Source organism: Neopelma chrysocephalum, unplaced genomic scaffold, assembly GCF_003984885.1.
Source record: "Neopelma chrysocephalum unplaced genomic scaffold, ASM398488v2 Primary Assembly neopelma1_147, whole genome shotgun sequence".
Classification (NCBI taxonomy): Eukaryota; Metazoa; Chordata; class Aves; order Passeriformes; family Pipridae; genus Neopelma; species Neopelma chrysocephalum.
In genome coordinates, this window is record NW_020897809.1 from 404,867 (window position 1) to 426,712 (window position 21,846).

Below are 21,846 nucleotides of genomic sequence, written 5' to 3' on the forward strand. Positions count from 1 at the left end.
GAGACTCAAGGGTGCGGGACAGCGCGGGGCCCAGGCAGGGCCAGGGGCCAGGTCTGGAGTCAGCAGGCCTTGCCCTGTCCCGCGGCAGAGGGGGACAGCGGGAACCAGGGCACTGCTGTGCACCCTGTAGGCCAGGGACCCTCCTGCTCCACAGCACATGGTCCACTGAACAGTGATCCTCTGCTCCATGGGACACAGATCCCATCCTCTGTGGGGCAGAAATCCCATGCTCCATGTGACATGGATTCCATGATCTGTGGGGGAGGGATCCCATGTTCCATAGGACAGAGAGTCCCTGCTCCATCCTCCGTTGGGCAGGGATCCCCTGCTCCTTAGGACAGAGAGATCTCCTGTTCCATGGGGCAGGGATCCCACACTCCACAGGGCCCCGGTGCCCACGCTGTGCCCCCCCGCGGGCACACTGAGCTCCTGCCACACTCCCCAGGCCACCGCTCACCCCTCAATGACTTCCAGCGCCTGCGAGCCACCGAGCTGCTGGCAGTGGCCGCGGACCCCCCACCGCGGGAGCAGGGCTCTGCGGAGCAGTGTGCCCAGCGCTGTGCCACCAGCCTGGCCTGCCGGTGAGCGGGACATGGGGCCACCGGGGTGGGTGGGAGTGCGGGGGGCCATGACACCGGGTCACTGTGCACTTGGATGCTGGGTGCTCGTGTGTGACCTGGGTCCCCCAGGCCCTGGCATCGCACAGTGCCGTGCCAGACTCCTGCTGTGCCTCCCAGGGCTTTCCACCATGACCAGCAGAGCCAGCTGTGCCAGCTGCTGCAATGGACACAGCACTCGCCCCGCGTTCAGCTGCAGAAAAACATCCACTACGACCTGTACCAGAAGAAAGGTGGGCTGGTGCCACAGGTGGACACGGGGACACCACAGACTGGGCACAGGCCACCTGGCACAGGGCTTCCCACTGTCCATGTGCCCTGGCTTGGCCCTGGGGCTCTGATAAGGTGCCTGGCTCTGCCCAGACTACCTGCGGGACTGCATCGTGGGCGATGGCTCCAGCTACCGCGGCACACGGGCCACGACGGAGAAGGGGCTGCGCTGCCAGCACTGGCAATCCATGACACCGCATGACCACAGGTGCCCCCGTGTCTCCGGCTGCCCCATGGCACCCACCAGCGGCCCTGAACAGCATGGGGCAATGGGGAATGGGATGGGGACAGCGCAGGGACAGCGCAGGAGCAATGGGAACAGCATGGGGGCAGTGGCACCAACCAGGGGTGGCATAGCATTGTGGCTGTGCCCACCCTGGGGCAGGGGGCTCCTGGCAGCCTTCCTACCCACCGTGCTGCCTGCAGGTTCCTGCCGTCCCCCCGCAATGGGCTGGAGGAGAATTACTGTCGAAACCCCGACCGGGACAAGCGGGGCCCGTGGTGTTACACCGTCGATCCCAACGTCCGGCACCAGAGCTGCGGCATCAAGAAGTGTGAGGACGGTGAGTGCCACATCCCAGGGTCGCCCTGGGCTGTATGTCCTTCCCACACTGAACCCCTCCTTGGCTGTTGGCAGCTGTCTGCATGACCTGCAATGGGGAGGACTACCGTGGCACCGTGGACCACACCGAGTCGGGGACGGAGTGCCAGCGCTGGGACCTGCAGCACCCACACAAGCACCCCTACCACCCCAACAAGTACCAGCCCCAGCCCCAGGCAGCACACAGTGCCCTGGCTGTGCCAGGTGCCACGGTGGTGGTGCCGCCTCAACTGCTGCTCCCTGTCTCTGGCCCAGGTACCCCGACAAGGGGCTGGATGACAACTACTGCCGCAACCCCGACAGCTCCGAGCGGCCCTGGTGCTACACCACCGACCCCGGGCGGGAGCGCGAGTTCTGCCGCATCCGCCTCTGCAGTAAGTCCGTGCTGGCATCACACACAGCTGGGACTGGGGGTCCCAGGTGCCACCCTGACCCTGCTGCTCTGGCCACACAAGCAGAAAAACACCCGCGTCCTGTCAATGTCACCACCGGCTGCTTCAGGGGCAAGGGCGAAAGCTACCGAGGCCGAGTGAACGTCACCGTGTCAGGGATCCCCTGCCAGCACTGGGACTCCCAGGTGCCCCACAAGCACAACTTCGTGCCTGAGAAGTACCCGTGCAAGTAAGGGGTGGGGGATGAGCCCAGGAAGAGTGGCAGAGCGCAGTACCCATGAGTGTGGGATTGAGGGGGGACACCCACATGGCCCCAACACCTGCAGGGACCTAAAGGAGAACTATTGCCGCAACCCCGATGGCTCAGAGGCACCGTGGTGCTTCACCGCACGCCCTACCGTCCGCATCGCCTTCTGCTTCCACATCCGCCGCTGCCCCGACGAGCAGGATGCCCAAGGTGAGCCATGCCAGGCACCCGCCCCCGGGCACCAACCCCATGGTGCCTGCCGGGGGTGCCAGCCCTCCCTACCTGTCCCCAGAGTGCTACCACGGCCACGGCAAGCACTACCATGGCCACGTCAGCAAGACACGCAAGGGCATCACCTGCCAGCCCTGGGCTGCCCAGACACCCCACGTGCCCCAGTGAGTGTGCGAGGAGGGGCCACAGGGACAGGGGTGGGATGGAGATGGGGTTGGGCTGGGGATGGAAATGAGGATAGGGATGGTGACAGTGATGGTGACTTCCTCCCATCAGGATCTCACCTGTCACCCACCCTGAGGCACACCTGGAGGAGAACTACTGCCGCAACCCCGATAACGACAGCCATGGCCCCTGGTGCTACACCATGGACCCCCGCACCCCCTTTGACTACTGCGCCATCAAGCCCTGTTGTGAGCCCCTACCCACATGCCAGCAGAGCTAGGGGAGGACCCTGACCACCTGCTGGGGTGGTTTTGGTCCCCTCAGGGTGGCTGGATGTTGCCTCAATGCCTCCCTGTGCTTTCTCTCTGCAGCCGGCAGCCAGGTGCCCTCCATCCTGGAGAATGCAGGTGGGTGGCTGTGCGTGCCAGGTGGGTGCCGTGGGGCAGGTGCTGATGGCACAGCCCTGGCTGATGCCCACCCTGCCTGCAGACGCGGTGGCGTTCGAGCAGTGTGGCCAGCGGGACGAGAGGCTGCAGTGGAAGGGGCGCATCGTCGGCGGCCAGCCCGGCAACTCACCCTGGACTGTCAGCATCCGCAACCGGTGAGTGGGTGTCCCACCTGCACTGCCGTGTGGCCAGTGTCCCCCCAGAGCTCACCCCTTGTTCCCACAGGGAGGGAGTGCACTTCTGCGGGGGATCCCTGGTGAAGGAGCAGTGGGTGATCAGCACACGCCAGTGCTTCTCCTCCTGGTAAGGCTGGGGCTGGGGCATGGGGTGCTGGGACCCCCCCATGCCCTCATTTCCCTGTCCCACAGTGATGCCGACCTAACGGGCTATGAGGTGCAGCTGGGGACACTCTTCAGGGATCCCAGCCCTGGGGACCCTGACCAGCAGGCCATCCCCATTGTGCGGATCGTCTGCGGACCCTCTGAGTCCCAGCTGGTGATGCTGAAGCTGGCGAGGTGAGTGGCCGTGCCCTGGCCTCCATCCCCCCCACCACTGGCCAGGCTGGCACCATATCCCGCTGCCTTCTTGCCACAGGCCAGCCACTCTGAACAGGCGTGTGGCCCTCATCTGCCTGCCCCCCGAGCGCTATGTCGTGCCTGCGGGCACTGTCTGCGAGATCGCTGGCTGGGGGGAAACCAGAGGTACCTGCCACAGGCAGCCCCTGCCAGGGCATCCCCATCCAATACATCCCCTGCCCACGCCATTCCCCTGCAATGGCATCCCCTCGTCCGTACCGTTCGCTGCCCACAGCATCCCCATGTCCATGGCACACCCTACCCACAGCAAGCCCAGGTCCTTGGCATACCCGTGCTCACAGCATCTCCCTTCCATGGCATCCCACTTCCATGGCACTTTCCTGCACACGCCATCTACCTGCCCACAGCATCTACCTGCCCACAGCATCTCCTGGCCATGGCATCCCTCTTCCACAACATCTCCCTTCCACAGCATCCTTCTGCCTATGACATCCCCCTGCCCATGACATCCTCCTGTCCATGCCATCCCTTTCCCACAGCACCTCCTGCCCATGGCATGCTCTGCCCATGCCATACCCTCTGATATCCCTGCTTTCCTCCTGGTGCATCCCGTGCTTGCTGCCCGCAGGCACAGGAGACAGCAGCGTGCTGAACGTGGCGCAGCTGCCGGTGCTGGCCCACGACGACTGCAACAAGGCGCTGCGCGGGCGCCTGAAGGAGAGCGAGCTGTGCACTGCCCCGCTGCGCGCCGGCGTGGGCGCCTGTGAGGTGAGCCGGGCTGGGGACCTCCCCCGCAGGATCCAGCACCAGGGTGACACTGCTCTCTTTGTGCCACAGGGCGATTACGGGGGACCGCTGGCTTGCCTCACCGCTGACTGCTGGGTGCTGGAGGGGGTGATCATCCCCTCCCGTGTCTGTGCCCGCACCGACCAGCCCGCCCTCTTCATCCGTGTTTCCCTCTATGTCGACTGGATCTACAAAGTGATGAAGATGGGCTGAGCTGGCTCAGTCCCACTGGCCTGGCACAGTTGCCACTGTGCAATAAAGGCACGGCTGTGACCATGGGGGTTGACACTGCAGAGGGTGGTCTCACACATTTATTTAGTGCCAAACATCAATCCATGTCCTATCCTGCCCTCAGCTACATTTGCTCCATCCTCTCGTCCCTGGTGTGGTCCTCAGGGCCAGTGGTCACCCTGGGGCCAGCATAGCCCAGGACCACTGTGGGCACTAGGGACTGTGCTGGCCTGTCCCGTCCTGCCTTGGCTGCCCAAGGTGCTGGAGGAGCCAGTGGGCACAGTTCTTGAAGACATCGGCCTCTGTCTCCACACCGGTCAGCGCGTGGCCACCCTCTGGGTACCACAGCAGCCTGCGGGGTGGGATGGGATGGAGGGATGCTCAGCCAGCACCCTGGGGCTCCCTCCCCGCTCCCACCTGCACCCCACTCACCGTGCTGGCACACCCCTGGCCCGCAGCACCCGGTACAGCTCCAGCGCCTGTGTGGGGCTGACGCGCCGGTCCCGGGCGCCCACGCACAGCAGCACCGGTGTCCGCACCTGCAGCACAGTCCCGGTGGGCGCCTGGCACCCTGTGCCTGGCACCCCGCACCCATCCTGATCTTGCCTTACCTGGGCTGCCTGGGCGATGGGCGAGCGCAGCAGCATGGTGGCCACCTCCTCAGCACATGGCACCCGCTCAAAGGAGTAGGGCAGCCCCAGGGAGGTGTAACGCCTGTGGCACAGAGGCGCTGGTGGGTGTTGTGGGGATGGGTGGTGTGTGGCACGGCACAGGCTGGGGGTGGCACTCACCAGTCGGGGATGTCAGAGGTGCCCAGCAGCGCGGGCAGGTTGGAGACGGGGCCGCGCAGGGCACAGGCTTGGTAGCGCTCGGGCTCGCGGGTGAGGAGGTGGAGGGCGATGAAGGCTCCGTGGGATCCAGCCAGCAGGGCCAGGCGGTGCGGGTCCAGGGGCTCGCTGCGCAGCGCCTGCTCCACTGCCAGCTGTACCCGTGGGGCACCCACTATTGGCACCCCACCACTGGCACCCAAACATCAGTGTCCTCCCAGCAGACACCACCGCCAGCACCCAAACATCAGCATCCTCCCAGCAGCACCCCCCCAGCAGCCCCAGCCCACCTGGGTGTCCGCCACGTCCTGCTCACCCACACGGGAAAGCAGGGAGTTGATGCTGGCCTGGCCGAAGCCCAGGGAGCCACGGTAGTTCACTGGGGAGATGGGAGCCATGGGTGCCATGTCTCCAGTGGGACACAGGACCACACAACCCCAAGCTCCCCAGCACTCACCCAGGAGCACAGCAAAGCCCAGCTGGCACAGTGCAGCCATGCTCGGGCGCCAGCGGGCATCGAAGACGGCGTGGGGGCCACCTGGGGCCAGCATGGATGTCACCTGGACTGCCACTAGCGCTGCCAGGGTGTCCCCACCGTCCCTTCACTCACCATGGGGGCACACAATGAGGGGGTGTGGTGCTGTGCCATCCAACGGGCTCAGCAGCAGGGCCTCAAAATCTTGGGTGCCTATGCCAGGAAAGGGGTCCTGCTCAGCACCCAGCACCCTGGGCACCCAGCACCCTGCCCACCCCCTGCTCCCAAGGGTCCCTGGCACCCAGGTGTGGTGGGGGCCCACAAGTGCTCACCGTGTGCAGCAGGGCTCTGCCCACTGCAGGATGGCCGCACCGTCAGGGTCTTCCAGGTGACACCAGGCACTGTTGGGGTGTCCTCCACTGGCACCCAGCGGAGGGGCAGCTCCTGTCCTGCTGGCGGCAGCACAGCCACCACCTGGGCACAGGCAGTGGGTGGCACCAGAGCCGTGGCACCACAAGGCTGTGCCATGACAAGGCTGTGCTGTGCTGGATCTGGCTGAGCCATGTGACTCTGTGCCTGGCCATGCCATGGCACACCATGCCATATGTGCCACACCACGCTGTGCCTGGCTGCACATCACCGTGCCATATCCCACTGTGCCGCACGGTGCCACGGCTCTGCTCACCAGGCTGGGGGGATGGTGTGGGGCAGAGCAGGTGGCCACTAGAAGGTCCCACTGGAGAGTGAGCAGTTCCCAGCACCCCTCGGGCGACCCTGGGGACAGAGAGCATGTTGGTGATCGCAGCTGCTCACTGGGGCACCGTGGGCAGCCCGGTGCCAGGTACCTGCCGTCAAGTTGGTGACGGTGGCCGCCTCCGTGTCCACAAGCAGCAGGTCCTGTGAGGGGGCAGAGCACAGGGGTGTCACCATAGGAGGCGGGGTCACACCCCTGGCCCTGCCCTCCCCAGGACTCACCGTGCGGCTCCGCTGCGGGGTGCCCAGCACGGCTCGCCGGCTGTCGGCTGCCCAGCACCGTGGCGGCAGCACCTCCGTGTAGAGCCCGGCGAAGGCTACGAGTGGGGCAGAGTGCTGGGCTAGCGAACTGGGGGTCGTGGGCATCTGGCTGGGGAGAGTCCCAGCCCCACGGCAGCACCCAGCCCTGCCCACTGTGCTGTGCTCACCCTCCGTGGGTTCCTGCACCACATCGAGCACCGTCACTGTCTGCCTTGTCTGCCAGGTGAGCTGGGGAGAGCTGGGGGTCAGGGATGGGCCCACGCTGGGAGAAACTGAGGCAGAGGGGCTTGGGGTCCCCTCGCCTCAGCTGGGCACTACAAGAGGCTGTGACAGCCAAGCTGGACACCACACCGGCAGCACAGGGTGGCACAGCTGTGCCTGGTGCCCGTGGGACCCAACTCACCATGCACAGGCGCAGGCACTGACGGTGGGGCCCCCCCACAGCCCCCTCCAGGTAGAGCAGGCGCTGGCCGTCAGGGCTCAGCCGGGGGGAGCAGGCGGCACCATTCTCTGCTGACAGCAGCTCTGTGGGCAGCAAGGGGTCAGCACCCCAGGGACCCCCTGGGCACCCCCCAGGGCCTCAGTGCTCACCACAGCACCCGCTTGACAGGTCCAAGTGGAAAATCTCTGACCTGGGGAGGAAGTGTGGGTCAGGTTGGACCTCCGCTGCGCTGATACCGCACGGGCATCCTGGCATAGTGCTGGATGCTGAGAGGGACCCACCTCCTGTTGGAGCAGGCGCTCAGCCCCAGGCGGAAGGGCTCATGCCACCAGCCCACGAACACCACACCACGATCACCGGGGGACCACAGGGCCTGTGTGACAGCCAGGTTGATTCCACAGCCCCAGGCTGGATCCCCTGGGACGATCCCTGCATCCCCATCCTGACCTGGCCAGGGGAGAGGTGCTCTGGGACACCCTCCAGCACTGAGAGGCTGCTGCTCTCCAGGTCCAGGACGCAGAGGATGGGCACACTGCGAGTGCTCAGTGCCTCCCCCCAGTCCTCGTGGTACAAGAACTGCTCACCCTGCAGCACAGCCTTGTCAGCGCCACACCCTGCAGCCGCAGGCATGGGGCTCTGTGCAGGGCACACTCGTGGGTTTGTGGCACACTCACACACTCATGGGGTGCATGGGGTGCTCAAGGGGTACGTGCCATGCTCATGGTGTGCTTGGCATGCTCAAGGGGTGCACAGAACACACTCATGGGGCACATGGCACCTACCTCCTCATCCTCATCCTCCTCTGCTGACCGGGCTGCCCTGGGCACATCCCAGGGGCAAGGGGGGCGGTGTTTGGGCCGGCTCTTCTCAGCCACGTACAGGAGCCGTGTCTCTGACTGGGACCAGGCCAGACAGGCAAAGGGCCCTGGCAAGGTGAGAGGTGCCAAAGCCCAGCCCGGCACAGGCACAGCCATGCACCAGGCAGGCACTTAGCCCTCGCCCGTGCTGCAGGCAGGGACCATGGGAAAGGGGCCCTACCCTCCGTGTAGACCTCCCCGTGCTTCCCCAGCGCCGTGAGGTCCACGCTGTGGCTGCGCCCGCCACTGTCCCACACCTGGGGGAGTGGGGGTCAGCACGGGCACACCGTGTCCGCGGCGCCCACCGCCCCACGCTGGCCCCCGGGACAGCCGCGTTACCTCCAGCAGCTCGTGGCCCTGCCGCGGGCAGCGGCTGAGCACGGCGCGGTGCTGCCCCGTGGGCGAGTCCTGGCTGAGGAGCCTGAGGGCGGGAGGGAGGCAGGGAGGCTGCGGTGGGCGGCACTCTGCGGGCACCGGGCACGCTGCGGGCACCGGGCACAGCACAGGCACCGGGCACACCGCAGAGGCACCGGGCACAGCACAGGCACCGGGCACACAGCACAGGCACCGGGCACACCGCAGAGGCACCGGGCACGCCGCCCCATCGCGCAGCCCGTCCGTGCCGTACTGGTTGTGGATGCCGGCGCTGAGCGCGGTCCTGCTGGCGGCGAGGCCGCGGCCGCCGGCCGTGCACCGCACGCTGTAGTGGCGGCTGAAGCGCAGGAGCCGGCGGCGGGGCAGGTCGGGGCGGCTGCACTCTGCGGGAACGGGGGGGTCAGCGCCCGCTCACACCGCTCCCGCGGGCCAAAGGCGCAGCGGGGGCCGAGCCTGCGACTCACCGGTGTAGAGCAGGAAGGTCTGTCCCCCCGCCGCGGCCCCGAGGGCGGCACGGGTGATGGCAGGGAACTGGCTCAGCTCCCGGTAGCAGGCAGCGGGGCCGCCGCCCGCCTGGGCGGGGGAAGAGGCGTGTTGGAGGGGGAGAGCTCACCCCCATGCCCGTGCCCAGCTCCTGAAGCGGGGCTGTGCTCACCCACGCAGACCCCCCCGAGCCCCCTTGCCCACCTCCATGCCCGGCTGGGTCCCTGTGGCCATGGGCCGTGCTGTGCCACGCCGGGCTGCCTGCGCGGGCCGCTCACAGCGGGACGCCCGCCAAGGCACGTGGGAGCAGCCCGATGCCAGCGCCCCCGCCGCTGCCAGCCCTCCAGCTGCTCCCTGCTGCCCAGGACGGCCAGGCAGGGCTCACCCTTCCCATGGCCCAACGCATTCCTGGCGGCACAACCACCCACCCACGCAGGTGAAAGGTCCAGTGGCCACCAGCTCCTGGGGCACCACCACCAGAGACACCGGGATGCTGAGCTACATCGTTTATTGGGGGGTGGCAGCAGTGGAGGCCCTCAGCACTCCAGGTGCTTGAGCAGCCACAGTGCCATGTTCATGAAGCCATCAGCTTCGGCCTCGACACCAGCCAGCGCGTGGCCGTTCCCTGGGTACCAGAGCAGCCTGCGGAGGAGAGAGAGGGGTTAGTGCCATGCCTGCACCCCACCACCGGGGCACCCAGCACTCCACTCACCGTGTGGGGACCCCCCGGGCCTTGAGGGCACGGTAATACTCCAGCCCCTGCTTGGGGGGCACACGCCGGTCGTCTTCCCCCAGCATCAGCAGCACGGGCACACGGACCTGCAGGAGTGACACGGCCTCAGCACTGGGACTGCTGGCAGGGACTGGGATGGGGATGAGGACAGGGATGGGGACATACCCGGTCGACATAGCGAATGGGTGACTTGTGCAGCATCTCTGTCCACTGGGCTGGGTCTGGCAGGGCATCGGGTGCGTAGGGCAGCCCTGTTTCTGTCAGGCACCTGTGGGTGAGAGTCAGGGTCATGTGTGGGGCTGGTGTGGCAGGGAGCCTGGGAGATCGTGGGCAGCAGTGCTCACCAGTCAGGGATGTCTGTGGTGGCCACCATGGAGGCAATGTTCACCACGGGGTTGCGGACCACGCAGGCACGGTAGGTGTCGGGGAACTGCCCGATGAGGTGGCACGCCAGGAAGCCGCCGTGTGAGCCGCCCACCAGTGCCACCCGACTGGCATCCAGCGCCTCCTCCTGCAGCACCCGCTCCACGCAGAGCTGCCACCACAGGGGACACCCACTGAGGCAGGCAGCCCTGCTTTCTCTACCCGGGGCACCCATGGGAGCACGTGTGTGCCCCAGGACCACGTGCCGGGCCGTACCTGCACGTCGCGCACGTCCTGCGTGCCCACGTTGCCGGGCAGGGAGGCCACACTGTCCTGGCCGAAGCCCAGTGAGCCGCGGTAATTCACTGGGTGGGGGGCAGCGTCAGAGCCCTTCCTCCTCCGTGCCCCCACCCCAGCCCCTCCGTGGGCAATGCCCCAGAGCCCCAGTGTCACTCACCCAGCAGCACAGCAAAGCCCACGCGGCACAGCGCCGCCGGGTACAGCATCCACCCGGCCGTGAATACAGAGTGGGGACCCCCTGCAAATGGCAAAGGAAGGGGGGTGACGCTGCCCAGCTGGGGTACAGCAGGGTGGGGACAAGCTCTTACCATGGGGCATCACGACCAGGGGGGGCTTCTGGGCAGTGGGCCCCTCAGTCGGGCGCAGCAGGATAGCATCAAAGTCCAGGCCCCCTACAGAAGCAGGGTGGAGGTGTCAGGGATCAGTGGGGGTGGTGGAGTCCAGCTTTGCCTCCCTGGGCACTCACCATACTGGGGGTGCTCCTGCTCTGGAGGGGGCTGCAGGGTGCGGATGCCCCAGCTGATGCTGGGCACTGGGGGTGCATCCTGCAGGCAGATCCACTGTGCCTGTGCCTCGTGGCCAGCAGCGGGCAGGACGGCCACTTTCTGTGCAGGGAGAGGGGTCAGTGCTCACGTCAAGGTGGGCACTGGGAAGAAGGGTCAGTACCTGCACCAAGGGGCTGGTGGGCACTGGAGAGGGGGATGTGACTTTACCAACATGGGGGGGCAGCTAGGGGTGGAGAATCTGGCCACCAAGAGGTCCCGGTCGATGGTCAGGACAGACCAGCTTCCCTGGGGGCCATCTGGGGAGTAGGGAGGTCAGAGCTGCAGGTGTGACCCCCTCCCCACCATGGCACCAGCATGGCCCTGTTGGCCCTTCACTCACCAGCTGTCAGCAAGGTTGTGGCACCCGTTGCTGTGTCCACCACGAACATGTCCTAGGGGCACGAGGGCAGAGTCCAGTGGAGCCCTGACCTGGCCTGGCCCCCCCCCAAGGCCCCCCCCCCCCTCACCTGCTGGCTGCGCTGGGCTGTGTCCAGCAGGATCCGGCGGCTGTCAGCTGCCCAGCACATCCCTGGCAGTGCCCCGCAGTAGATTCCCGGGAAGGCACCTATGATGACAGTGGTGGCACTCAGTGTCTCCCTGTGTCCCTCCCAAAACCCCCAGGGCTGTACTCACCCCACTCCTGCCGCGGCACAGCCTCCAGCACCGTGCTGGTCTGTTTGGTGTACCAGTCGTACTGCGGGAGACACGGAATGGGGTGAGTTTTGCAGGGTCTCATCCCGCCTGCCACCACTGCAGCACAGAGAGGAGGCACCACTGCCCTCCTGCCAGCCCCCACCTTGGCAGAGGCACCCTGCTACCTCCCCTGGTGTCCCCCCGGTGCTGCTCACCATGCGGAGGCGGCTGCACTGCTGGTGGGGGCCCAGGACATCATTCTCCAGGTAGACAATGCGGCACCTGTCGGGGCTGAGCCGTGGGGACCACACAGCTTTGGTGTCCTCAGAGAGCAGCTCTGCATGGGCACAAGGGGACAGTGAGGGGCTGTAGGGAGCTGGGGGGCTGGCGGGGTTGGGATCTGTGCCACTCACCACATTTCCCACCCGTCAGGTCCACGTAGAAGAGCGCTGACCTGCCGGCACACAGGGGTGTCACAGTGGGGCTGTGGGGCTGGGCTGTAGGGTGGGGGGCCCCACATGGACTCACCGTGGGGTTCAGGCTGTGGGGTGCCCCATGGGGACTCACCGGCGGTTAGTGCAGTAACGCAGCCCCAGGCGGAAGGGCTCGTGCCACCAGCCCACAAACACCACGCCGGTGTCCTCAGGGGCCCAGAAAGCCTGCAGGGAGAGGGGAGATGAGTGGCTCGGATGGCTGCTGGCCCCCAAAATCTCCCTTTTCCAGTTCCCTGCAGCTCCCCATCCTGACCTGGCCAGGAGAGAGATGCTCAGGGATGCCCTCCAGCACTGAGATGCTGCTGCCCTCGATGTCCAGGATACAGAGGACGGGCACGCTGCGGGTGCTCAGAGTCTCCCCCCAGTCCTCATGGTACACGAACTGCTCACCCTGTAGCACAGCCCCGTCAGCCCCACAGCCACCTGGCCAGCCCCCACCTGCCCCAGGGTGGGTAGGTGAACCCCACCTTGAGGGGCGCATCCTCCTTCTTGGGCTGCCCTGTGTCCTCATCAGAGGTGCCCAGCTCAGGGGCTTTGCTCTGGAAGAAGGACTCGGTCTTGGGACGCTTTTTCTCCGCCACGTAGAGCAGGTGGGTCTCCGAGTGTGACCAGGCGAGGCACCCAAACTGGTCTGCAAGGCACGGTCAGCACCGGCCACCCCTTCCCCCAGGACCCCACAGCCCCTGGCATCCCCAGGCCCCTCACCATCGTCGCAGATGCTGCCGTGCTTGTCCAGTGCCGTCAGGTCAATGCTCTTTACCTTGCGGTTCTGATCCCACACCTGGGGACAGAGATCGTGGGGCGGCCCCAAGACACAGCGTGGATCTGGCCCTGAGACACAGCAAGTATCCAGCCCCCCGTTGGACCCCTCCTCACCTCCAGGAACTGCTTCTCCTTCTCTTTCTCCTTCTCCTTGCCAGGGACCTTGCGCAGGACGGCCTTCAGTGTCCCGCTGGGGGACTCGCGGCTCAGCAGCCTGTGGGTGGGTGGGTGCCCATCAGCCCCTCTATCAGCACCCTGGGGACCCCGTGTGGGGGCGGGATGAGACTCACTCGCCCTTGATCTCGGAGCAGGTGCCGACAGGCCCCGAGTAGACGATGGAGGCTCCATCATGGAAGAGGAGGTACTGGCGGCAGAACTTGATGTTCTCGGCCCTCGCCAGGTCCCGCTGCGACCACTCTGAGGAGGGGGGTGAGGACACCAGCTGTCTCCCCACCAGGCAGGCAGGGACCACCCGGGTGCCCCAGTCCCCAGAGGGCACAGCCCGTCCCCGTACCGGTGTAGAGGCTGCAGTACTTGCCCCCGTACTGGGTGGTGAGGTCGGGGCCGAGGCAGGCAGCACTGAGCCCCGGGTGCTGGCTCAGCTCCCGGTACAGCTCCGACAGCTCCTCTGTGCGCGGCGGCACCTGCGGGATCAGAGTGGCTGGAGATGTGTGGGGTGAGGGGTGGGGGGCAAGGACCAGGCAGTGATGGGGCACAGGAGGCAGTTACTGGGGCGCCAGGGTATTTGGGGAGAAGTAGGGGTGTACTGGGAGCAACGCCTGGGAGTGGAGAGCTGGGGCAGATTTGGGGTACAAGGGGGGGGGGGACAAGGGTAGAGGGGCAGCTAATGCAGGGCTGGGGCAGTACTGGGGGTGCAGAGCCAAGGCACTACTGGGGTGCCAGGGGCTAAGAGAGTACTGGAGAGCAGTACTGGGGCACATAGGGGGGATTAGGAGGGTGTCGGGGCACTTACTGGGGTACCAGTGGGTACGAGGATACTGGGTGCAGTTACGAGGATACTGGGGCACAGTAAGGCATCTAGGAGGGTACTCGGGGAAGTTACTGGGTACTAGAGGGTATGAGTGCGCTGGGAGGCAGTAACCGGGGACCATGGGGGGATTAGAAGGGTGCCAGGGGGTGCCGAGCCGGGGCAGTCACCGGAGCAGCGGGGAAGGAGCGGGGGCAGTGAGGGTCAGGGGTCCCGGGGGTGCAGGACGGGGGTGCGGCGTGGCCGGGAGTTCTCCCGGGGCTCTGACCCGCCCCCCCAGCCTCTCACCGGCAGCTCCATGTCGGGGCGTAGGCGTGGCCAGCGGCGACACTTCCGGGGTGACGGGCGGGGCCTCCAGCCCGCGGGGCCTCCCATTGGCTGCGGCGCTCCTGCCACCGCCCGCGCTGGGGCGCCCCCTGGTGGGCGCGGGCGGAGCCGCCGCGACTCCCCACGCTCCCGCTCCACGTGTCCCGGCGGCCGCTCCCGCCCCGGGCACCCGATCGCCCGCGGGGCCCATGTGAGGCCGTAGCCGGGAGACAGGGAGTGGCCCCGCAGCCTCTGGGCCACCCTGCGGTTTTTTCCCCACCAGGTGGTTGCGGCACAGGGGGGCCGTGTGCAGGACGGGGGGATCGGGCCCTTGTGGGGGTACAGGGACCCCCAACGCAGCACCGCGGCCAAAGGGGACTGGGCCCTTGGGAGCCCACGGAACCCAGCAGCCTGGCCAGGACAGTGGGATTGGGTCCTTGATGCTTACAGGGATCCCCAGCCCAGCAGCCCAGCCAAGGGGGATTGGACCCTGGGGAGCCCACAGGATCCAGCAGCCTGGACAAAGGGCAAATTTCGGTCCTTGGTGTTCACAGGGACACCCAGCCCAGCAGCCCAGGTGTGGACTGCAGAGCCCACCAGTGCTTGGTGCCAACTAGACCCACGGGGCTCCCATCCTGGCCACCCGCACCATGCCCAGCAGTCCCAGTCTCCTGCCCCCCCCTCCCCCCCCGCAGGCAGGCAGGAATCGGGGTCAGTCCGTGGTTTGTGTCAAGTCCTTTTTATTCTGTTCCCACAGAAACACCTGGTGAGGGGGCAGCTTCTGGGAGGGAGTCACGACACAGCGGCGGGGGCGGTACGGCACGGTACGGCACAGTACGGCACGGTACGGGGTCACTACGGGTGGCACAGAGCACAGCAGACACGCACACCGTCACAATGTTCAGAGGGAGCGCACCCGGCATCGCACTCACCGCTGGAGACAGCGCCCAGCCGCGCTCGGCCCTCGGTCTTTGCACCCCCCGTCCCCCCGCCCCAGCCAGACCGCCACGGTTCGGGCTGGAGCCCCTGCCTGGCGGGGGTGGGCTCTGTGCCCCCGGTCCTGGCAGGCACGAAGGCAAGGTGGCGGATGTGCTCGGGCGGCGAGATAGGCCCCGGCGGGGTCTCGGTCCCGCGTGCGATTTACACACTGTACAAGTATTTACAGCGCGAGGAGTGGCGGGGCCGGGGAGGCACCCTCAGGCTCTGCACTTGTCAGCGGCGGGGAGAGGCGGCGGGTGTGCGCGGGGCCGGGGGGCTCCTCAGTGGGGCTGCCCCCAGCAGTGCCACGCTGACCCCCCCGTCCCACAGCCACCGGCCTCCCCCCCAGCCTTGGGCACCGGCAGAGCCCCCGGCGAGGGATCTGCCACGGAGTGTGGGCTTCCCGCGGCAACCGGGTCCTCGATCACAAGTGCATAAATCTGCTAAGAGCTTTCAGTACAGCGATGGACTGATGGAAAAGAAAAAAAGAAAAGTCCAGGCAAAGAACAGCAAGCACTGAAAGGCGGGTGGAACCGTGCAGAGAAGTAGCAAGCCATGCTCTACGACGGGACAGACGGTCACGGGCGCTAGGGCTGCCCTTTGGCAAAGTGGCCCTCCGTGGGTCGAACATGCCACGAATTCATACGCACGGGTGGTCGGTACAGAGTAGTTCTCGGGTCGCTCGGCGGCACGCTTTGCGATGGAACCCTTGGGCGCGACATTGAACTGATTAGCTATTCACAGGTCTTGTTCTGGAGTCGTGTTATTTCGTTGCATAGAACATCGGGCGGGTGGGTGGGCGGGTGCCCCCCGCCGCGGGGGTGCCGGCGGGGCACTGCCAGCGTGGGGAGGCGGCGGGGTGTGGGTGAGCCCCCTCCTCGGGCTGCCTCCCCCCCGGGGAACCCCCTCCTGGCAGGGCGAGTGGGCTTTGGCCGCCGGCCGCTGCGCTGGCCGTCCCCGCAAAATGGCTTGAGAAGGACTTGGATTGCACAGTAAAAGGAAGGATACTGCCGGAGGCAAAGCTCTCCTGATCTTGTTCCACGGGATTTGTGCTCTTTTGTAGCCTCCTGCACTCTATTGCTTCTACAGACGACAGCCCGTGTGCTAACTCATCGCACAAAGCAAAGAGGGAAGAGGATTTGGTATAAACTTTAGAAAAATAAAACCCCAAAAACCAAAAGAAAATGAACCCAAAGAAACCGAGAAAAAAAGGAACCCCCCCGACGACGCCCCGTGCCCCCCCTGGTGCAGATGAGGTATACACAGAAATCAAAGTGGGATGATTAAGGCTGTTCTTGAAAGAAAAGGGGTGCCCGCGGCAGGCGCGCTGGCTGCGTGGCGAGGGCGAGCGCGGCCCTTTCAATGCTTCCAATGGCTTTGGGACGTGCGCCCAGCCGGCCGCGCCACCTGTCAGAGTCCTATGGCCTCATATTTCGGTAGTGAAACAGTGTTAGGTCCTAGCTGACGTGCTCCGGGGGCTCCCCGGCGGGGCCGGGAGCGGGCCGCAGTGCAGGGGGTGCGGGGACGGCCCCGGTGGGGCGGATGGGGTTGGGAAGGAGGAGTGGCGCCCATGGCGCCCAGCCCTCGGCTTGTGGGGGGGAAAAACCTATGAAGAGCTGGGGTTCGGAGGGAGCAACTCTGCGTATAATCTTGAGAAAGGGCTGCAGCCCACCCACAGGACCCGACCCAATGGTCTGGATCAGGCCCATCCCCTCGTGGCGGCTGCCGGGGCTTGCCATGTGCCGCGCTGGAGCTGCTCGCCTGGCGTGGGGGGACCTGCCCCAGGGCGTCCGCCGGGCCCCTGCTCGGCCGCTGTTTGGTCCAGCATCCAGGGATCGCCCTGCTTTCAAAAGCTTGTGAGAGACAGAGAGAGAGCCATTAGTCTGAGCAGCCTCGTCCCCGCGGAAGGGCCCCGCTGAGCAGCAGTGCCGGCCCGAGCGAATGGGCCTCAGAGAGCCAAGAGGCACTGCCGGCAGAGCAGCTGCTGCCGCCCCCGCGCTGGACGGGCTCCCGGAGCAGAGCCTGGGCCACCCAAACCTTCCATGCAAACCCAGGGTCTGCACCAGCATCCATCCGCATGGCATCGGCCCACACGGCTCTGCCGAGAGTGGGGAACAAGGCCAGGCCCCCATGCCTTGGCTTGGGGCCGGCACTTAGACGTGAAAATGGAGATGAGTGGCCCAGAGTGAAGGGACGGGGATGCAGCAGGTCCTTCCCACAGTGGTGACTGGGACTGTGGCAGGGCAGAGCTCAGTATGTGCTGGGGCAACAGCAGTGCCACAGGAGCCCCAGGGATGGCATAGTAGAGGGGACCTCAGTGTGAGGATTCATCCTTAAGGGCAGCCAACTTCTCCAGGCCTCTACATGGGCACTCACCGTTATACTCAGAGTCTGGCGCTGTGTGCTGAATTCATTGGCTTCTTCATAGGTTTTTCCACTGCAACGACTCAATCTCCACTCGCTTCCCAAACTCCTGCAGCAGGAAGGAGCAGGAGGGTGTCAGGCACAGCCGGGGCAGGGAGAGCCCACAGCGCAGTGCCCAGTGCCATCTGCACTCACCTTGTGCCGTTCTCTCACCAGAATGAAGTGAACTTCTTGCCGAAAGCTGACACCGCTGTGGGGAAGCCAGGAGAGGTGTCAGTGTGGCCCCCCTAATCCCCCCCTCCCCGGGGCCCCAAACTATGGGAGCACTGCACCCCAACCATCCCCAGAGCGCCTGACCCCATTTGGCAGCATCACCGCCCCATCCCCATCCCGGGAGCAGCCCTCACCTTCAGTCAGTTTGCCTGCTTGTTCCGCTGCCCCCCCTGGCAGGATTTTGGAGAAGACACTCTCTCCTTCCCCACCAGGCTGCCCCGTGGCCATGCCGGCGGGACCACGTGGCCCGGCCGCCCTTGGACCGGCCTTGCTGTCTGCTGGGGGACAAACAAAACCACCGTTAGCAGGGGACAGGCCCAGCTGGGGGAGCTCGGCCGAGCCCCCAGGGTGCCAGGCAGCTGGCATGAGAGGGGACAGATGGCACTGTGCCACTGGGGCCCACTGACCTGCTGCTCCCAGGGGCTGCGCCGCTGGAGCTCTCCCTGGCTGCTGTGGCACTTTCGCTGCGGGTTTGGATGTGTCCGTCGGCTCCGCTTTTGTCTGGAATGGGGAAAACAGCTCTCAGGGCTCACCCTCCCAGCAGAGCATCCTCTAGGGGTGGCGCAGGCCAGGAGGAAATGCCCAAACACTGTTCCAGGGCCCCAAAAGAGGCAGTAAGGGATCCAGGGCATAGGGATGTCTCCTTGAGGGGACAGCTGCTCCCAGGGCACCCAGGGATGGTTGTGGTGGGCATGTGGGTGGGATACTCTTTGCCCCACGGCTCCTGTTTCCAGCCCTTCTGCCAGCCCCTGGCCACAGCCAGCCGGTCCAACCCCAGGCAGAACTGTGGGGCCCAGCCAGCCAAGCCCGTACTTACCGCCGGTGCTGGGTGTCCGCCCGGCTGTGCGTGGAGTGCGGCCGGTGCCTTCCCTGCTGCCTGGGCTGGCCCCGGCTGCTGCTGCGGTGGCCGGGCCGAGGCAGGTCCCTGTGTCCTGCCCCTGGCCTCGGGCTGTGCTGAGCCCGCTGGCTGGGCAGCCTGCCGTGCCACTGGCTGCTGCCGTGCTGCCGGCTGCCCTGCCTGCTGCGGCCTGGCCGCCGGCTGCTGCGGGTGTGCGAGGGGCTCCGACTTGGGCGCTGTTGTGGCCGACACGTGTGGCTGGGAAGGCTTCTGTGCCTTGGGGGTCTCAGTGCCATGGTGGTGAGCAGCAGGGCGGGATGACGGGCCATACTCAGCAGAGCTGGGGCCGTAAGGCGCACGGGACTCAGGCTGCTGTGCCTTCTTGGGGCCGGACGGTGGCCCGTGGCTGCGGGGCTCGTGGCGGCCAGACTCTCGTGGGTGCTGCTTTGCCGAGCGGCGCGGGGGCTCATCGCTGGCGTGCCGGGAGGTGCCAGAGTGGCGATCGTACTCCCTGTGGTGCCGGTGCTCACGGTGCTGGGGGTAGTCATCGTGCTGCCACGGGTCTTCATCGGGGGGCTCGTCATAATCGTGGTAGGTGTGCTTAACTGGGGGTCTCTTCTGCGAGGAAGAGTGGCCACCGTAGTGCCTGACCCTCTCCGCCCGCGCCTCCCTGGGCTTATCAAACCAGTCTGTCTCCTCCTGACCCAAATGATAGGCTTCGGAAACCAAAAACAAACCACAGTCAATCTCTTGCTCGAGGCTGCCCGGGCGGAAGCCATGCAATGAGTGGGAGAGGCAAGCAGCGGGCACGCGCGCAGGGGACAGCACGTGCCGGTGGGGACGGGACACGGCGCGGCACGGCGCTGTGGGGCACCGTGCAGGACCGGCTAACACCGAACACCCGGGGTGGGGGGAGGAAGGCACGTGTCAAGCAAACTGAGGCGGTGAGAGTGTCTCTGCGTACGAGCGGACAGGCATGCCCCGGGGAAGTGCCATGCTCTGGGGTGGTCACCACGGGGAGCCGTTACCTTCACTGTCTGAGACAACGCAATGGGCATCGTCCATGCCGTAGCCCTCCTCGTGCTTGTACGAGTGACTCCTTGGCACGTCTTTGATGTGCTTTTGCACATCAGGCAACGAGTGGCTGGAGCAGAACTGGGAGCAGGGGTCCCCTGCAGACTGAGGGCCTGGCCCCCCCGCAGTGCGTGACCCCCCCACTGACTTCCCCAGGGGGCTGACGGGGCTCTCCTCCTCTGAGGGCTGCGAGCGCATGGGTGCTCGCCCGCGGCTCTGGCTCATGCTGAGGGATGAGGGCTTGGAGCTGACTTTCTGGGAGCGCTCCATGCCCTCCCGCTCATAGGACTTGCTCCGGCTGCCCATCTCCCGGCCAGAGGACTTTTCCACCCCATAGCCAGAGGAGCGGGTTCTGCTGCTGCTGGAGTAGACCCGCTCATCCTCGTCCACCAAATCCCGGCTGGAGACGCCGTAGTACTTCTGCTGCTCGTAGACGTTCTTTTTCAGGCCATAGGTGATCTCATCCTGCAGCTTCTTGGCCCTGGAGGCCACGTTGCTGCTGCCAACTGAGGTTGTTGCTGAGTAGGAGGCCAGGTCTGACTCCACGTCTTTGGCTTCTTCGATGGGGGAGAACTTGGAGATCTTCTGCTCCATGCCCTGCTTCCTGTGCTTGCTGCGCTTGGAGGAGATGACGGCGGGTGCCAGGTTTTTGGATGAATGCTTCGGTAGTGGTGTGCCAGAGCCATGCTTGTCCACCCGTGAGGAGTGCCGGTACTCACTGTCCCCATAGTAGTAGCTCGAGCTGGTGGAGCTCCCTGACGCTCTGCCATTGCTCTCCGTGCCCCGGTAGTAGCTGTTCTTCCCACGGTAGTCAGGGCCATGGTGGTCGTAGATGTCCTCCTCAGACTCCTCCTCGGCTTTGGTGTAACAGCAGGGCCGGCTGGAGCTCTCGGTGTCCCCCAGGTCGCTCTTCTCTCTGCCGTGGCGGCTGTCGACACTTGTGCCCACCGGCTCCGCTTTGTGCCCCTCCACTGCCGGACTCTCCTTGGTGAGCTCGCTGATGTCCTCAATCATCACATAGTTACGGGGGATGTTCTGCTCCAGGCTGGTGTAGAGGGACTCAGAAGAGTAGCTGGCTGAGGGGCCTGGTGTTGTGCCGGTTCTCTCGGCCGTCCGGGTCTCAGGCGCCTTGTACTGCTCGTAGCTGCCACTCGCCGGTGCGGTGCTGAAGGTGACGTCAGGCACGGCGGAGGAGCTGGTGGCTGCGCTGATGACCTCGTAGTTGGTGGGGATCTTCTGTTCCAGGTCAGCCAGTGAGGTCTGCCGTGGCTTCTGGTGCCCGCCAGCTAAGTCTGCTGGGCTCTGATAGAGGGTGGGCTGTGCCGCCGGCACGGCGGCTGCCCCGGCATAGGCGCTGGGGGCTTGGTAGGGGTTTGGGGGCTGGAAGCCTGGCTGGGCTGGCGTGGCCAGCTCTGGGTATGTGGTGCCGTGGGCCGGGAAGGCACCGGGTGAGGTGAAGGTGGGCAGTGGGGCTGCTGACAAGCCATCCTGTGAGGTGCTGGCAGCAGGGTACTGGGGGTGCTGCAGGCGTGGCGGCGGGAAGGCAGCAGGGCCCTGTGGGGCGGGATAGGGGTAGGCGCCGTAGGAGGCGGCGGCAGCGGTGGCGGTGTAGTCAGGGTACTGCCCAGCAGGCGTGGGGCGCAGGCCAGCGCCATCATAGGCAGCGAGGCGCAGGCTGTGCAGCTCGCTGTCAGACAGGTAGTCCCGGCGGTCCCCAGGGTAGCGCAGGTAGGGGTGGTCCCGCCCACCACCCCGATCCTTCAGCAGTGACTCCTTGCGCTGAGTGATGCCCAGCTCCAGGTACTTCAGCTTGGCATCAATCTCCTTCTCCTCCTCATCCAGCTCCGCCTGCTTCTTCCGCAGCTTGGTGGCCTCATGCTCCACCAGCCTCAGGTCACGGTCAAGCTCCTTCAGCAGGCTGGCCTTGGTGACCGGTGCGGTGGCCTTTGTGGCCAGGCTGCTCAGGTAGAGCTGGGAGGCGGCCGGGCTGGCCAGGGGGACGTGGGGCTCCTCGGGCGGTGGGCTGGGCAGTGTCCGCTTCACCTTGCGTGCCAGCGAGCTCGACTGCAGCCCCCCCACCTGCAAAGCCAAGGGACACTGGGTCAGGGGGGCAGGTGAGTGTCCCCCCATGTCCCACCCCAAGCATCACAGCGCTCCTCCCATGCCCCGGGGGTTGTGGTGAGGCGTCCCACTGTGCACG

General features: G+C 66.0%; 4 protein-coding genes across 5 annotated transcripts in view; 1 reads left to right on the plus strand and 3 right to left on the minus strand.

The window, feature by feature from the left end:
• MST1 (macrophage stimulating 1) overlaps nucleotides 1–4,584 on the plus strand; it is a 36,458-nt gene extending 31,874 nt beyond the window's left edge. The window contains exons 7-23 of the mRNA XM_027700783.1: nucleotides 439–581; nucleotides 738–850; nucleotides 981–1,095; nucleotides 1,314–1,450; nucleotides 1,525–1,645; nucleotides 1,744–1,862; nucleotides 1,947–2,109; nucleotides 2,207–2,337; nucleotides 2,420–2,522; nucleotides 2,635–2,771; nucleotides 2,895–2,930; nucleotides 3,013–3,124; nucleotides 3,195–3,272; nucleotides 3,338–3,484; nucleotides 3,564–3,670; nucleotides 4,134–4,273; nucleotides 4,343–4,584. Coding sequence (XP_027556584.1) covers nucleotides 439–581; nucleotides 738–850; nucleotides 981–1,095; nucleotides 1,314–1,450; nucleotides 1,525–1,645; nucleotides 1,744–1,862; nucleotides 1,947–2,109; nucleotides 2,207–2,337; nucleotides 2,420–2,522; nucleotides 2,635–2,771; nucleotides 2,895–2,930; nucleotides 3,013–3,124; nucleotides 3,195–3,272; nucleotides 3,338–3,484; nucleotides 3,564–3,670; nucleotides 4,134–4,273; nucleotides 4,343–4,504 — 2,064 coding nt within the window. The 3' untranslated portion in view covers nucleotides 4,505–4,584. The remainder of the gene's footprint in view (nucleotides 1–438; nucleotides 582–737; nucleotides 851–980; nucleotides 1,096–1,313; nucleotides 1,451–1,524; nucleotides 1,646–1,743; nucleotides 1,863–1,946; nucleotides 2,110–2,206; nucleotides 2,338–2,419; nucleotides 2,523–2,634; nucleotides 2,772–2,894; nucleotides 2,931–3,012; nucleotides 3,125–3,194; nucleotides 3,273–3,337; nucleotides 3,485–3,563; nucleotides 3,671–4,133; nucleotides 4,274–4,342) is intronic.
• On the minus strand, nucleotides 4,574–9,267 carry APEH (acylaminoacyl-peptide hydrolase). Its single transcript, XM_027700414.1, has 22 exons — nucleotides 9,200–9,267; nucleotides 8,977–9,085; nucleotides 8,766–8,895; nucleotides 8,477–8,558; nucleotides 8,319–8,394; nucleotides 8,063–8,205; nucleotides 7,728–7,865; nucleotides 7,562–7,653; nucleotides 7,430–7,470; nucleotides 7,242–7,363; nucleotides 7,006–7,066; nucleotides 6,800–6,894; nucleotides 6,670–6,721; nucleotides 6,510–6,598; nucleotides 6,157–6,298; nucleotides 5,960–6,037; nucleotides 5,807–5,887; nucleotides 5,640–5,728; nucleotides 5,314–5,504; nucleotides 5,134–5,236; nucleotides 4,955–5,061; nucleotides 4,574–4,874 (listed from the first exon to the last, which is right to left on the minus strand). The coding sequence occupies exons 1-22, from the start codon at nucleotides 9,227–9,229 to the stop codon at nucleotides 4,736–4,738; spliced, it is 2,190 nt and encodes a 729-aa protein (XP_027556215.1). The 5' UTR covers nucleotides 9,230–9,267; the 3' UTR covers nucleotides 4,574–4,735.
• Nucleotides 9,268–9,486: 219 nt separating this feature from the next.
• On the minus strand, nucleotides 9,487–14,146 carry LOC113976131 (acylamino-acid-releasing enzyme-like). The gene is made up of 22 exons (XM_027701016.1): nucleotides 14,102–14,146; nucleotides 13,340–13,469; nucleotides 13,116–13,242; nucleotides 12,940–13,039; nucleotides 12,769–12,844; nucleotides 12,531–12,694; nucleotides 12,317–12,454; nucleotides 12,137–12,228; nucleotides 11,983–12,023; nucleotides 11,785–11,906; nucleotides 11,570–11,630; nucleotides 11,404–11,501; nucleotides 11,277–11,328; nucleotides 11,105–11,193; nucleotides 10,858–10,996; nucleotides 10,700–10,783; nucleotides 10,549–10,629; nucleotides 10,368–10,456; nucleotides 10,073–10,263; nucleotides 9,894–9,996; nucleotides 9,708–9,814; nucleotides 9,487–9,637 (listed from the first exon to the last, which is right to left on the minus strand). The coding sequence occupies exons 1-22, from the start codon at nucleotides 14,111–14,113 to the stop codon at nucleotides 9,532–9,534; spliced, it is 2,202 nt and encodes a 733-aa protein (XP_027556817.1). The 5' UTR covers nucleotides 14,114–14,146; the 3' UTR covers nucleotides 9,487–9,531.
• A 693-nt stretch (nucleotides 14,147–14,839) lies between these two features.
• Nucleotides 14,840–21,846, minus strand: part of BSN (bassoon presynaptic cytomatrix protein) — a 69,611-nt gene continuing 62,604 nt past the window's right edge. Inside the window, exons 5-11 of one of the 2 annotated variants that reach the window (XM_027700578.1) lie at nucleotides 19,601–21,725; nucleotides 18,552–19,288; nucleotides 18,142–18,235; nucleotides 17,869–18,009; nucleotides 17,657–17,711; nucleotides 17,474–17,570; nucleotides 14,840–16,950 (exon numbers count right to left, since the gene is read on the minus strand). In XM_027700578.1, the coding sequence (XP_027556379.1) occupies nucleotides 17,671–17,711; nucleotides 17,869–18,009; nucleotides 18,142–18,235; nucleotides 18,552–19,288; nucleotides 19,601–21,725 (3,138 nt within the window). In that variant the 3' untranslated portion in view covers nucleotides 14,840–16,950; nucleotides 17,474–17,570; nucleotides 17,657–17,670. Of the gene's footprint in view, nucleotides 16,951–17,473; nucleotides 17,571–17,656; nucleotides 17,712–17,868; nucleotides 18,013–18,141; nucleotides 18,236–18,551; nucleotides 19,289–19,600; nucleotides 21,726–21,846 lie in introns of both variants that reach the window. The other variant, XM_027700577.1, reaches the window with a different exon arrangement.